The sequence below is a fragment of the Dermochelys coriacea genome, chromosome 8, assembly GCF_009764565.3.
Source record: "Dermochelys coriacea isolate rDerCor1 chromosome 8, rDerCor1.pri.v4, whole genome shotgun sequence".
Lineage (NCBI taxonomy): Eukaryota > Metazoa > Chordata > Testudines > Dermochelyidae > Dermochelys > Dermochelys coriacea.
The window spans coordinates 92,373,177-92,388,411 of NC_050075.1; the positions used below are offsets into that span (position 1 = coordinate 92,373,177).

Consider the following 15,235-nt stretch of genomic DNA (forward strand, 5'->3'; position numbering starts at 1 on the left):
ACATCTCCTGGAACTTACTTCCTTATTAGGCACAGTGCTGAGTAGTGGATGTGTTGCGTCATCCCTACAGTATGCCTGGCCCAGTCTGTGAGCTTCTGTAGATGGGGAAGGGGCACTGGTGCCACCTCTTCCCAAGACCTTTGGGAATGCTGTGTGCACCCAGATGTACATAGAGGCTACAGTCTCTATACCCCCGGAGCATAGGAGCTATGACTGACCAAGACCCCCGTGGGGAAGTATGCCAGGGGCTGAGACTCCTTGTGTTCCGCTCTGCCTCTGAGCGGGGAACAGAGACAATTTGACTCATTATATTATTATCCAATAAATGTTTTCTATTGTTCTTTATTCCCACCAGCATGCATAGGTTTGTGTAAGGACCACCACTGCTATAACTCACCTGACTTTAATACGCTTGCCTAGAGTACTGTTTTTACACTAAGATATTATGAGAGTTCCTTTTCCAAAAGTTTACAGGCATAGGGCTGTGAACTCCCATGTGTTGAGCAATATGGAACAAATGAGAATGTTGTAACTAATATAAAACTGAGCCGGCAAGGTCTTCCTCAATGAAATCAACTGCATGTGATATGATACCATGCGCACTGTCACCATTCCAGTGCCCTGACCTTTACAGGACATTCTGCTTTATGGACATGATTGATTGTCTGTCCCATTCCACAATCTGATGAAAATTACCCTATTGCCCAAGATAAATCTGTTTGGCACAGGATATATTATCTGAAAACTCTGATTCACAGGGATTTTCCTGGTGCCACACAATGATACTGAGCCAAATTTACTCTTGTGTCAGTTGGAACAACTCTACTGAAATCAATAGACCTGTGCTTGCTCCTAGTGGGGAGGAACGGAGCCCAATATTAAACACATGAAATATTTCACTCTTGTGGGCATCAGTGAGGAAATCAAGATTGGATGGTTAAGGTATCTTGCACCAATAACCTGGCATACCAAGGGTGAAATACGGGACCAAATGAAGCCACTGGGAGTTCTGCCTTTGATTTCAATAGAGTCAGGATTTCACCCCAAGTTTTAGGGAAGAAGCACTGCTGGATTTGACAGATGAAGAATATAGCTTTGCAGCTGCCTCATCCGCCTCACAATTAAATTGGCAATCTAGGGCAAAGATCTTTTAAGAAAGTGATCAACATTGAGACAGACTGGGAATGGCATGGACAGAAAGCAACAGATTTTTAAAAGCGTAGGGTGGAAAGCACACAATGCTATTAAAACTTAAGAAAATCTGGAATGATCATTAAAAGGGATTAATTTGGGAAGTAATTTACGGCAAGAACACCAGACTCCTTTGTTGTCTTCCTTTAACTAAAATATGTTTCCTGTGCACTGGCTGTATGAAAGGGTGGGCATTTTTTTAAAAGAAAAATTAAATATAGTAAAACTAACTCATTTTATTAAATTGTGCTTTCCGCTAGAGTTTCTTGACAGCAGCTAGAAGAGGCTGTAAAACCAACAAATTTGCATGGAAAAAAGAAACCAGTGTAAGTAATTTGTGTAAAAGGTAACAGGGGCATTGACTGCTATAATTCAGACACCCTGCAGATAGCAGACTGCTGCAGTGTGAGCAGTTATGGGTTAGAAAAATGACCACACTGCAGTCATTCTGACGTGAATGGAAATCAATCATAAAGGTACTCTCTGCAGCATCTACTCCACAGTTTTCAGCAACTCCTTTGCCAAGCAGATCTGTGCTCTTTAAACCCCTTTGTTGATCAATTCCCCTGTACCCCAGACCTAACAAAGCCTAACTTAGTAGTTAATAATAATATTTTCCAAACAGGCACATAAAAAGGCAGGCACTAAATTAAAGCACCATTTCTTTCCAAGGGGCAATGAATTTCCCTGCTATTGTAAGTTTTACTGAGCAGTTTTATTTCAAATAGAGATGGAGGAAAATTTTGTGTTCAAAAACTGACTCTGCTCCCTTTCATCAGCCCCCAAAATCTAGGGCATTACTGGCCAAATTCTTGAATTTGCCTTATGTGAAACTAAAATGTTCTTCCACTTCTCAACATGGTACACGTAGCCTGAAAAGATGTGGAGTGGGATGGGGGTAAAGCTAGTAACATAAAATTAGCCGCAAGATAGAAAGGATTTAAATAGGTAACCTCTAGCTTCCTCCATATTTAACAGTAATAGGGTTTTCCTGCCAGGTCCTCAGACACCCTGCAGTACTGAGGGGAGCTGAGCTGAGAGGATGCAGGATGAAAGGTAAAAAGAGAAGATCCATCCCTCTTAAACAATAAAATGATCAAAGGACAGAACATTTATTAAAGCAGTTGAATATTAAAAGCATTTAAAGGGTTCATGGCTGTGGCTTATTTAAAAGGCCTATGGTGGTTCTAACAATGACATTCATACTAGAGACAACCCAAAGTCACTAAACTTAGTAATGCTATAAGGGTAAACTTTCCATAAAGGGGAACTGTTCTGGAATCATACTCTGTGTAGTAGGAAGTTATCTTTCAATAAAGGGTATCTATGTTTTCTTTTCCCAGTTAGTTTGCTCTTCAAACAACATTTTACTGTAGACAAAGTGAGGAAAATTTCAGTGTATAGACCCCATCCAGAGGCTGGCAGGGAAGGGGTTAACTCTCTTTCTCTGGGTAGGGGGGGGATCCATCTCTTCCTCTCTGGAATTTGGTTTAAGTGATTCATGCTTTATATCCCTGTTATAGACTTGGCTGAATAGAGTCACACTTTATAACACTTTACATTGGACTCTGGCTGAGGGAACTCTGTTGTGTTTTATTTGGACCTTCTATTTACTTTTCTGTTTTGCAACACAACATGTTGCAAAGGTGCATAATCTTAATCTAGCCTAGCCATGCAAACCCTTCTTTGCTCCAAATGGCCCCTCTCACTGCCTGAATACACTATCCCTCTTCTATTAGCCCTGAATACTGATGGAAAGACAGAGTCTCACTTTTGTCTGTTTGTAGGATTCCCTATCAACACTCCAGCACCAGACAGCAAACAGAAGGATTAAAGTGATCTAAATTATGGCAAAACGCTGTCTAAATTGAGCTTCCTCATTTTAGCATACGATCATCCAACATGTGATCACTCTCCCCACCTGTACCTCAGCCCAATGCCCCAAAATAAGAACATGCTTTGGCACTGTCAGCATAAGTATGGAGATCATTCTGTTCTATAATACAAAGCAAGCCCTTTATTACACCAAAGTATACATAAATTGAAGGTTAAGATTATACCAGCCACACTGAAAATATGCTGCTTTCCCCACCTAAGAGATGCTCCTCAGAAAAATGATACCAAAATAGCTCAAGAACACGTCCCAAGCAGGAGATATAGGTTGAAAATTTCAACTGAGCTTCCACACAATACACACCCCACCCACATGCCTGCATCAAGATGTCATTTGACACAGAGCTCTGACCCCAACGAGGGAGGAGTAAAATGGTTTATTGGATAGAAATCTGGCCTTTCATTTAAAACTTCATTTGATTGATGTGTGCGGAGCCTGTAAGTGAACTAACTGATGCAGCCTCAGCTGATTTCAGCTGACAGGATGGTCTCCATCACAAAACTCCTACGCACACAGGATACATTTCAATCACTCTGAAGGGTTAGAATGAGGGTTAGAATGAGTTTGCCTGAAAGACTGGAACAACCCTCAGTGTAGGCCGATCTTTCCATGTTAAACTGGGGAGGCGAGCAGGAAGCTGCTTCTCTTTGACCACCTGCATGGTAGCTCTGCTCTGGATAAAGGGAAGCTCTGAGGAAAACTCCTACTGCTGCCAATCTATTCCCTTTGCTGCCAGTTTATTAGCTCAAATAGTCACCCAAAATGTCAAGAAAAATAACAGAAAAATTAGCAAAAACCCTCTGACTTAATTCAATTTGAATATTTATTTGTAAATTTACTGAATTAAAGTACAGGAAACCCACTAAATAAAACCAGCCAAGCTGGCAGTTGTCTTCCTTTTAAAATGGCACTGTCTTTTAGTTGTTAAGATATATTTAATTTCTCTTTTTTCATTTTTTATTTATTATTTTTACAAAGATATTTGGGTAAAAACTAGGATTATGACATGTCTAACACTGCAGCCAGTGACCATGTACATAAGGCTAAATGTATTATACCCCAGGAAGAAACATGACGTTTAACTAATACACTTTTTCATATACTGTGGCTTAACAACCAGAGGAAAACATACTATCTTTCTGACTCAGCGAGGAAAGGGTAGCTTGTATTTGTTGCATGGCCTTTGTCTCCTATGTACTGTATTGTTAGGTTCAAAGAGGTTTGCCGAATGCCACTGATATGAAATGTGTGATGTTCATTTTAAAATTACTAGTACAGCTTGCTATTGACCATCTAATTATGCTGAGTTCCATTTATAAACATAGCTAACCACTAAGTTTATGGAGACTTTTTGTGCTGCTTTAATAGGATATTGATCGAGAGCAAGGTTTGAGTGGACTGCCATTGAATTGTGTAATGGCATACAAAAACCAAGGTCACGGCAACCGTTCATTCTATGCCTGCAGTCTATTTTTTATTATACTCTTTTTTTCTCTCCCTCTTATACCCAATCCCAAATGCTATGTTTGGGATAGCAATGCTTGGCTAAGGAATACAGAGTTATATTTTAAATGTTGTTTTTCATGCTGCTGACTTCTAGTTATCTCAGCTACAGTATTGCTTAGTATAGCAGAAAACGTACAGGCTATATAAAAGCTTCTGAAAGTGTGCTCTGCACTAGGGAGTTCCATGGATCCTTCCCACTCTCCTACAGACTGCAGAAAAGCAGTGGAACCACTCTGCAGTTTCAGAGCTGCAGCAGCACCAACTCCTACTTTTTTGCAAGGCAGCTGAGTGTAGGGCAATCTCCAGCAGATCCAGATGGTTATGGATCTGAAGGCCTTGCCACCACAAAGAAGCTCCATGTCATACAGAGAAAATAGACCCCTCTGGTGGGCTCTGGACTACAGCTATTGATACCCACTCTGCCTTTGGGGGAATTACACTGCGGGTTGGCCCTCTACCTCCAGAGGCATTGATGGGTGCAACAGGACTTTTCCTATAATTTGTTTACATTATACCTTTTATTCTGAGTGGATAAGGACTGCTTGATAAAAGAACACTGGAAAGCTATATTCCTTCAGTTATACCCGTCTCTTCCCTGCCCCGCCCCCTGCCCGCTCAGAGTAGTGGCAACGAATTTAATTTCTCCTTCACATTCCTCTCACAGTAACTACAGTGTCAGTTTTGTATCCTTCAATCGAGATGATTCTGCTTCAGTACTTATAATCATCTGAGTTGGAATGTTACAGTTTTATTCAGCCTCTTTGGTGAGCGTGAGGACTCACATACACAAACACTACACACAAGAGATTATTTTCTTTTTATTGCCTTAAACAGCAATGATTATTTCATACAGTTACAGAATTATTGCACATTTCAAACACTAGGGTGCCACTTCATGCCAATCTGAGACCTCTTACTTTCTGTTCCAGTTTCCCATTGCTAGAGCCCCCGAAATTCTATGCCACAGCAGCACCCATCTACACGGCAAGAGTAAGGAGAATTCTGCAGCTGGTTTCACTGTAGCACTGCTACAGCAACCCCGAATCACAAAGAATGACTGCTTGAAAGTCTCAAACCCTAAGTATCCACTTTTAAACTGCATTAATCCAGGATCCCTGCCTTTTCAAAATTCCATGACCATAAAATCATTCACAGCCTGTGGAATTTACTTAATCTTTTCATGGGATCTAAGTGTCTAACACAGAAGTGTGTGTGTGTGTTTGTGTGTGTGTGTGTGTGTGTGGTTTAACTGGCATATTAAAAGGGTTAAAAATCATTCCACTAATTCCATGAAAACCTGCACTAGCATTTTATAACGTTAAGTGTGGCATTCTCAATCCAGTGATCAGGCAGGGTGCTTCATCAGCATCAGGAATACATCAGCACCAGGAATTATATAATTTCAACCAACAATGCAGTGCAAAACATGCGTAAATTTGATCTGCTTTTAGGGTCTGCTCATTAAGCCCCAAATCCTTCCTTCACAGCCCAGCCTATATATTTCAGCTGTCTGTAGGGGATATCAACACAGAAAGGAATCCAGATCAGGAGCATATGCAGGTTACTCAAATCTAATGGCTCCTCTCCATGCCCCTTCCCTGGCCCCAAGCTCCCAGTCTGTCAATGTCTCCCATTCGCACTTCCAGGGTCCTGCTGAACAGGGAAATCCCATGGAGCAGGACTTTTGTGCCAAACAGGGTGAACAAATTCTGCACTGCCTCCCATATCTTGCCACCCTTTCACAGCAGGCACAGTCTACTGCCTTGGGGACCTCTGCACACATGAGCTAGGGACAAAATTTAGATCCAAATCCTCAAAGGTATTTAGGAGCCTAGCTCCTATTGATTGCAATGGAAGGTAGACACCTACACACCTCTGAGGACTTCCTCATAAAGGATGGTTGGAGATGAGGGATTTGTTTCGCTTGTGCAACAGCTGGCTGTTCCTTTAACAAATCCTGCGCATTGCCTGGGATCTACAAGAGTTTAGGGCACCCTGTGGCTCTCACTATCAACATAGGAGTCAACAGAGGCGCGCTGGAGCCACACTTGTGTGGCTTCCCTTCATCATGTCCCTAGGACATTCTTTAAGGGGAGTTTCCCCAGTGCTGAAGGGGCCAAGGGATGGTCAAAATGTAGCCTCAGACTTGAGGAAGAATAACGTGCATCTGTTCTGACACTCCTGCCTTTAACCCTCAGCCCAATCCTTCCCAGTTATGGATGAACTTCTCTGTGGAGGAGTCCCAGCAGAGTCTGGGGTATGTGGGTCAATGCTGATTTTCCCCAACCACAATAAAGGAATATTTGGGATCTGATCTGACCTACTCACATTGGATTATGAGTGGAAAAAGACCTCGCACCTAGTTTTAGCATACACAGAGTCACAGAAATGTAAGGCTGGAAGGGACCTCGAGAGGTCATCTAGTCCAGCCCCCTGCACTGAGGATAGATCATCCCTGACAGGTGTTTGTCTAACCTGTTCTGAAAAACCTCCAGTGACAGGGGATTCCATGTTTAGTTTCTTAAAATTGGCAACATAATGCATCCGATGAAGTGAGCTGTAGCTCACGAAAGCTTATGCTCTAATAAATTTGTTAGTCTCTAAGGTGCCACAAGTACTCCTTTTCTTTTTGCGAATACAGACTAACACGGCTGCTACTCTGAAACATCTTTGTAGTAGCCTTTTTCATGCCTCTAAGCTCCCAGCCTGCCAGTGCCTCCCAATCTCACCTCCTATGCCTAAGCACCCCTGCTTACTTTCTCATGGTTTGTTTTTCCTATTTACCCAGCCTCTGGAAGACTGAGCAGCAGGCTAGTGATTCAGTGGTAAAGCCCATTGCTGTGGAACAGAAGAAAGCTACAGGTGTGCTTGCCACCGAGAGGGTCTATAATTCTTGTTCAGTGGCTCAGATAAACCTAAATAAATATTATGATGACTGGGACCTATACAAATGATAGAGAGATTAGATTAGATCAGTGGTTCTCAAACTTTGTATTGGTGACCCCTTTCACACAGCAAACCTCTGAGTGTGACTCCCTTATAAATGAAAAACCACGTTTTATATTTAACACTATTATAAATGCTGGAGGCAACGTGAGTTTGGGGGTGAAGGCTGACAGCTCGCGACCCCCATGTAATAACTTCACGACAACCTGAGGGATCATGACCCCCAGTTGAGAACCCCTGGATTAGAAAAAGGATTAGAAAAAGGTACAATGTTAATTCCAAATATTTGTTCCCAGGAAGCTGACTTTTTGCTTAGTTTTTTCACCTCCCCACTCAGACTTGTATGACTGATATAACAGCATTTTATTTGAGCCTCTCTGTCACATTGACATCTGACAACCTTGTTTAATAAATATGGCACATTATTATTACCCAACAATACCTAATGAGGAAATGCTGGAAACACTATGTGTCTCAAGTTAATTTTAGATGACAGAAGCTAACAACAGACAACTACTTAAAACTCAGGGAAAGCATGTGTTTCTATTATCAAATTTAAAAAAATCATGAAAACAATAATGTCAAAAGGTGTAAAAGAAACAAGGCCATTTAGAGCTACGGTTGACGCAAAAGCCAAATCTGCTTCTTCTTACGTAGGTATAAATCTAGAATAACCCCATTGACTTCAGTGCAATTATGATAATGTAACAAAAGCAAAAATTGGGTCTTTCCATCTTAGCGTGAGAATTCCTGTAGCATACACACTGCACAGCAAGAGGGTCAGTGACAGAGTAGCAGTCTGTCCTTGAAAATTTACACACATTTAAACACATTTAGAAAATTAATATTATTGAAATGTGTTTTAAACAAGCATTGTTTTGATTTAAAGCTGTATACAAAATGTGGGCAGTACTGCTGCTCTGCATCATTCATCCCCAAAACAGCATTCGTCACAACAGGGATTCAGGCCAAGAATCACGCAACTTTCTTCGAAGAACATGCTCCCGGATCCCTCTGCAGCCTCAAGATCATATATGGAATATGACCTTAAGTGAAGCTGTCATAGAGCATGCTCAGGAAATCAAAGAAGGGACTCACCACAGCGGATGAGCTTCCCCAAGCAGGGTGGCTTTTAAAGTTGCAGTGGCTTTTTAGAGAAATAAATATATAGACTGGATTGCGTGTATCTTGATAATTCAAGCTGCCAAGTTCTAATAAAAAAATCCTGGTGAATCTGGATTAGTACTCTGCAGGAGTTGAGCTCTCCAGTGCCAAAGCAATCTGTGGACTAGTCTGGAGTAAAGCCACAAGTATATTTAAACAGCCCAGCAAGGTTTATTCTGAATAGCGCAATCTATCAGGCCACCTTACATGTCAGTTTAGGCACAATTAAGAGCAGTTAATCATGGATTCTTTATGCTAAATCATTCCCTGAATGTTGGCATGCGAATTCACACTGACATCAATGGGATTTTGTGGGTAGAATCCACACTAGACATATCCTACTATGTGGGCTTGTCAGATCTCATAAACGAAACAGGGTCAGGCCCGGTCAGTATGTGTATGGGGCACCTCCATAGAAAATCCAAGGTGTCACCAGAAGTAGTGTTGCTAAGCCAGCAGTTAGTATTCTTTCTTCTCAGTCAGTACTGAAGGGATATCCTAATAAGTGTTGAAGCACGTTTCTCAGAGGTGCTATGTGAAGACAGGTATAAACTGAGGTCCTGGCTGCATAGAGTAAGGGGACTGTTGCCCCCTTACTAACATTTAGTGGGGAGGTTTTAGTTGCTAGCTCTCGTACTAAAAGGGGAAAGGGTCGATGGGGAATCAGGACCCTGGAGACTGACAGCCCCCAGGAACAATGGGGAGAGGCACTGCCCAGGTCAGTCTGAATGACAAGGTGGGCAGGCTAATCAGGGAGTCAGGAGGCCAGGGAGGTCCCGTCCTCCATGTGAGCTGGATTGCCTGGATAAGACAGAGTGGGCTGAGCTAAGGAGAAGCAGGGGCCCAAGCGAGCTGGGGAGCAGAGCTGGGCCAGATCCAGAGAGAGCAGACCCTGTCCCTGGGCGCAGAGCTGCAGCCCCTAAGCCAGAGGCACAGCCCAGAGAGAGCAGACTTGCCCTGGAGCAGAGCTGCAGCAACCAGAGCCAGAAGGGCCAGAAAAGCAGCCCACGAAGCAGGTCAGTGCTGGGAGCAGAGTCACAGAAGCAGCCTGCAGAGCAGACCTGTCCTGGGAGCAGAGCTGTAGCAACCAGAGCCAGCGAAGCAGCCAGGGAGCTGGAGGCAGAGCAGCAGCAGCAGCAGCAGAGACCGAGTGGTGGAGCTGGGACTGGAGCATCTGGAGCTGGATGCGGTGAGCAACTGGGGAGCGTGAGGGGGACCCTGGGCAGCGGGGCCCAGCACAGGGAGATGCCTCAGCCAAGAGGCTCTACAGGCCAGGCTTGGATCATAACCCGACAGGGCGAGGGGTGACACTGGGAAGAAGGGTCCTACCACTTAGAGCCTGAGAGCGTGTGGCCACCACCAGAGCAAGGGTCCAACCCACAGCATCCCTGCAGCACAGCCAGGGCCTCAGAAGGAGGCCCTGGGGCTTACAGGAACAGACTGTGAACTGCCCGGACGTTGCAGAGACACTGTTTGTGATGTTTCCTGCCACAGAGCGGGGTGATGTATTTCCTTTAACCTTTCCCATGTTTCCTTATTCTTTTTTAAAATTAATTGTTGATTAAATAACTTGCATTGCTTTAACTTGTATGTAATGGTCAGAGAAGTGCCAGTGCAGAGAGAGTACCCAGAGTGGGACACCCTAGCCCCTGTCCTAGGTGACCACAGTAGGGTTGGGGATCGAGCCCCCCAGGAATCCTGGGCCCAGCCTTGTTGGGGTTACGAGGACTCTGCCAGACAGAAGAGTGGAAGGGGAGGTCTTCAAGGGCAGGGAGACCACTGGGTAAAGGAAATGGGAGAGAGGACTCAGATCCTTTTGCTAGCCCACTTCACCAGGGTAATGCAGAAGCCAGGAAAGTCCCCACAATAGCAGGACTATTCCCCCACTTACAATAGGGTCCTTAAAGAGACTGTATCACTTTTTGCATGAGCAAGGAGTGCAAGTCCTTGTGTCCTGGATACATACAATTGGATAATTTATTTTACCTCCCAAAATTTCCTTGGTAACCCCAATGGATGCAATGCTATATTTTCTACTCTATCCTCCTGTATGTTTCCAAGCAGTTTTTAAAGGGCTGCTATGTACATTCCATCAACAGGAGGGTGAGCCTCATAAATACAATTCATAATATGTTTGTAAAATGTTAGACACTGGGATCTTTCTAAAGATTTGTTGTTGTTATTCTGGTTACGATAAAATGTATGGAAGATTAATAAGCATGAAATATGCTGGATCCTAAACTCAGTCCCAACTCTCTGCTCTGGAGATCGGAAGTCAGGAGTGGTGAACCTAGTTACTTTCTAGCAACTGCATCTTGCAAACACATGAATGGGGTTGACAGAAACCAGAGACAGCTGTGATGACTAGTGTTCCTCCAGTGAAGATAAGATATGTTAATGTGGGATGTTTAAAGGGAGAAAGGGTGGATTCCCTAGGGACTTCAGAGCCTTTTCCCTTACCACCAAATTAAACATCATAAAATGGAGCTATTCACATACAGGAGGAGATAACTTAGCTATTCCAAACACTGTTTATGTTAAACATCAATTTAGTGCACTACAATAAAATAATGGAAGCCAGAATTTTAAAAATTGGTGCCAAACATTAGGCTTCCAAGTCCTATTTGGGCACCTAAATAAAGGGGGCCTGGTTTTCAAACATTCTGTGCACCTAGAACTCCCTCTGGCGTCACATGTCTTGAAAACAGCTTTTCCACGGGTTATCTGGAAGGAGAGTGAGGAGAATTGCCTTGGCTAAGGTCAGAGTACCCTTTTCTTTCTCAGTCTCCCATGCATACCTCTCTGATGCCTACACATCTCCTCCCCACCCCCCACTTCTAGTTTTTCAATAGGAAGCCAATTCATTTGCTCTGACAGAGTGCTTTGATGTGTGTGTGTGTGGGTGGGGAGGAAATAAGTAGACAAACAGGGTGACCTTTCTACAGAAACCCCATGGTTTTGACTCAAAACGTGGGTTCTCTCCTAAGGCTGTCCCCTGCCAGGCAGGGCCCCGGAAAGGCCAAAGTTGGACTTGCAGGGCATATAAACAAGCTTTTAAACTTCCATGCTGAGAACCTGCATGCCGTGTTTATCTCTGAGCATATTAAAGAGATAAGCTGCAAGGTCTATATTGTAACACGGTCCCAATTGTTAACTACTGCAGTGCAACTGGTGCTACTGTAATGCTGCAACATAGTTTGTCACCTAGCTACAAAAATCCACAGCACCCTAGCACCAAGGGGCTGGTTAGTGTAATTGGAACAGAGGCACAGCTTCGGTGAGAGGCTGTCATGCTCTCTTCCTTGGACTGTCTGGTTATGTCATAGAAAATACAATCAATGCACCTTGATCAATGGAACGGAGAGGAGTGGTGACAGGTACTCTTAATTCACTGTGTTAGTGTGTATTGACAAGTGGTAATGATCATGCTGCGGTGTGTCACTCATGCTGTGGGCATTAGCATTCTTTAAAGGTCAAAAACAAATCCTTTAAAAAGGCAGAATTCCATACAATGAAGGTGTAGAATGCGAGGCCTCACAAAGTTAAAGCTGTATGCGTTTGAGTAAGGTGAGCCTCTTAGGGCTAACACTGGTATAGCTGTCCACATTATTTGCAAGTTCACCAACCTAAGGGTATTAAAACAGCAGCCACTTCTGTACATACACATTCATGTATATACGAAACTGGTGTATACGTAATTCCTGGCTCATGGGCACAGATGATGTCATTTTAAAAGGTCTGGTTAAAATTCATCCCTTAAGTTTTGAACCTACAAACTGATCCACCTGGGCACCTACACAGAATCTTAATATCTTCAGTAGGGTGCCACACTGGTGTAAGGATCCATCGGTTTGCAGAATCAGGATTTTATCATTTATTTTTAAAATATTCTATTATTTTAACTTTCCCAGTTAATTTAAAATGTGGAACACAATTAGTCATGTGTGGAGTGGAGGTGGAAGAGGAGACAGTCAGTTTCTGGGGTGGGGGGAACAGGAGGAAATGGGAGTTATAAGAAACACAGGAAACAACAACAAAAGGATACTTACTCTGTGAGACTCTGACTAACTCAGTCACACTGAAAACACCTGATGTGACAAAACTGTCCTGGAAGCCCAAATGTCCTACAGAACAAATAGAATGAAAGAATTTTGATGAGCGTTAAGCATTCTCAAATACTTTAGTTTCATTTAGATTTAAACTGTGACACCTAATTTCCCACTTAGCACAAATTATTATTTATGGAGGTGGGTAACTAGTCATACAGCTATGTAGGCTATTTTATAGTTTGTATCTGGAGGTTAAGAAAGCTAACATGGCACATCAGCAGGGAGTTTTCTAGATGTTAAAGTATCTCAACAGGAAATCTGAAACAAAAGAGGACCATTTTAATATATGGTTACCTTAGATGACCCCTAACGACTTAACAACTGAAATTAAAATACTGTACCTAGGAATCAGACAGGACAGCTAAATTCTATAATCGTTTTAAACATTATTCTCTAAAGAAACATCTGATCAGGATTATCTACCCATTCATTCAAACAAAACAAGATTTAAAGATGTACTCTTCATTTTCTGAGGTTACACTTGGGAAATCTTAAAATAGCAGCTTTTTTTTTTTTAAAAAAACCAAACCTTTAAAATGAATGCCTTTCCCATAAAAAAGAAAAATTCTAGCATTTAAAACAAGCTTTGCAGAAGAAAAAATAAATCTCTGCATAAGAAAAGCATTAACTTTAAGCCTTGGAATTTCTTTGAGACAGGGTGTATGTTTCCCTGCCTGTTTCATTTGTGTAAGGCATGACTCTACATTTTATATCAAAATGTTGTTACACTTCACATAATGGTATTTTCCTATTTCTCTGAAAACATGTCTATCACCAAATGTTAATTCAATTTCATGGGCATAATCAATTACAAAGCAAGCAGCTTTCAAACTCAAAAGCAAGTGCAAGTAAGTGTACATAGCTGGATTTACAGTTCATACAGTACATATCAGGACTTCAATTAGAGGTCTGGAGCTAGCAGGCCAGCCTGACCTCTTGCTTTTGAAATCAGGGTCAAGGGAGAAATCTCCGGATAAAGGGATTATTAAAAGAACTGTAAAGTCGTATTTGTTCACAGGATAAGTGGCATACCTTTTAAGGTTGTCCTACTTAAAGTCACTGATTCCAATGCATGCACACACATATTATTGAATGTTTTATAGGGGCACCATCTGCCTTACCTAGTTAACTGTCTCTCAGATACAGTATTATATAATTATATTTATACAGCACTATACACTACTGGAATTATAATTTTCTGTCTATATGTCCCTCTATGTGTGTGTTTGTAGTACATATGTACACAAATATATTCACAAATCTGTCACGATCCAATAGTTTACAGCTAAATTACTCAAATGTACTTGATGTTAAAACTTAACCCAAATAAATCTCTCAATCTACTAGCATGAATTTTTATGAATCTTGAGGGAAAGAAACGTTGACTATTTTAAGTGCATAAATGCAAAGTAGAAATTGATTGGGGTTTTTTTTTTCGTTTTTTTCTACTAAACAGTAGATTCAGAAAATTTATGTGATTGTGCCTGGCCAGTTTGATTTTCAATAATAAAGTTCATGATTGCATCATTTTTCTTTTAAAAGTGGGTAATTAGTCTAATAGATATGTTCTATGGCACTTTCCTGAGTATTTTTAATATGAGAGTCTACTTTTCATATATTGCAGCAGATTGTTTACTGGATTAAAAGATCTATGAATTAAAAATAATTCTCTTAGGTCCTTACTTCAATGGGACCACTCAGATACCTAAAGTTAAGCACATGCTTAAAGTGCTTGCTGGTATAAGGGCCAAATGCTCAGTACATGGCACCATCAAGCCCTGGTAGGTCTGATAACAATAGACCTATACTGGTTGCTGCCTGTTGTGTCCACTGGCACCTTTGTTTGCCTGACAGGCTGTAACAACAGGGAGATCCTATTGCAATATGTTGAGGGTGTGATTTAAAAATACACAAAAGCAAGAACATTCACAATGAAGGTAAAAACATTGGGCTCATTCGCAAAGTGTTAGTTCACTCATGAGTTGTGTGTGTGTGTTAGAGGCCTGTAGTTGCGATTGAACAATAGTGCAAATCTGACAGATTTCCAGTCTTAATTAGTGAAAATAAACATTATTGGTTGAGATTTTTTAATTGAATTATACATTCATACATGATTAGGAAATAGGGGCCCTTACTTACACCATTCAAATCCTGACTCATACGAGCTGTTCTCTTCCATAGGCCCTGATCCTGCCATCTGATCTATGCATGCATAGATACATAGTGCCCCATTGAGTTTAGTGGACTCCGTGCGGGCCTAAAGTTCTGCCTACATGATTCCGATTGCAGAACTAGGGCTTATGGTTTGCAGCCTTTGTCTGAGAATCTTTCTAAAATTGTGATGATAAGTGCAACAAAAAGAGGCAAAAGAAGGGAACTCACCAAACAAATGACAAGGAATGGCCAGGACATAGTATAATTAACA

At 41.9% G+C, this 15,235-nt stretch overlaps 1 protein-coding gene across 18 annotated transcripts in view; it reads right to left on the bottom strand.

Moving 5' to 3' along the window:
• Positions 1-15,235, bottom strand: part of NFIA (nuclear factor I A) — a 465,041-nt gene that overhangs the window by 97,203 nt on the left and 352,603 nt on the right. For all 18 annotated transcript variants that reach the window (XM_043520338.1, XM_043520341.1, XM_043520340.1 and 15 more), the window contains exon 4: positions 12,751-12,825. In XM_043520338.1, the coding sequence (XP_043376273.1) occupies positions 12,751-12,825 (75 nt within the window). The remainder of the gene's footprint in view (positions 1-12,750; positions 12,826-15,235) is intronic.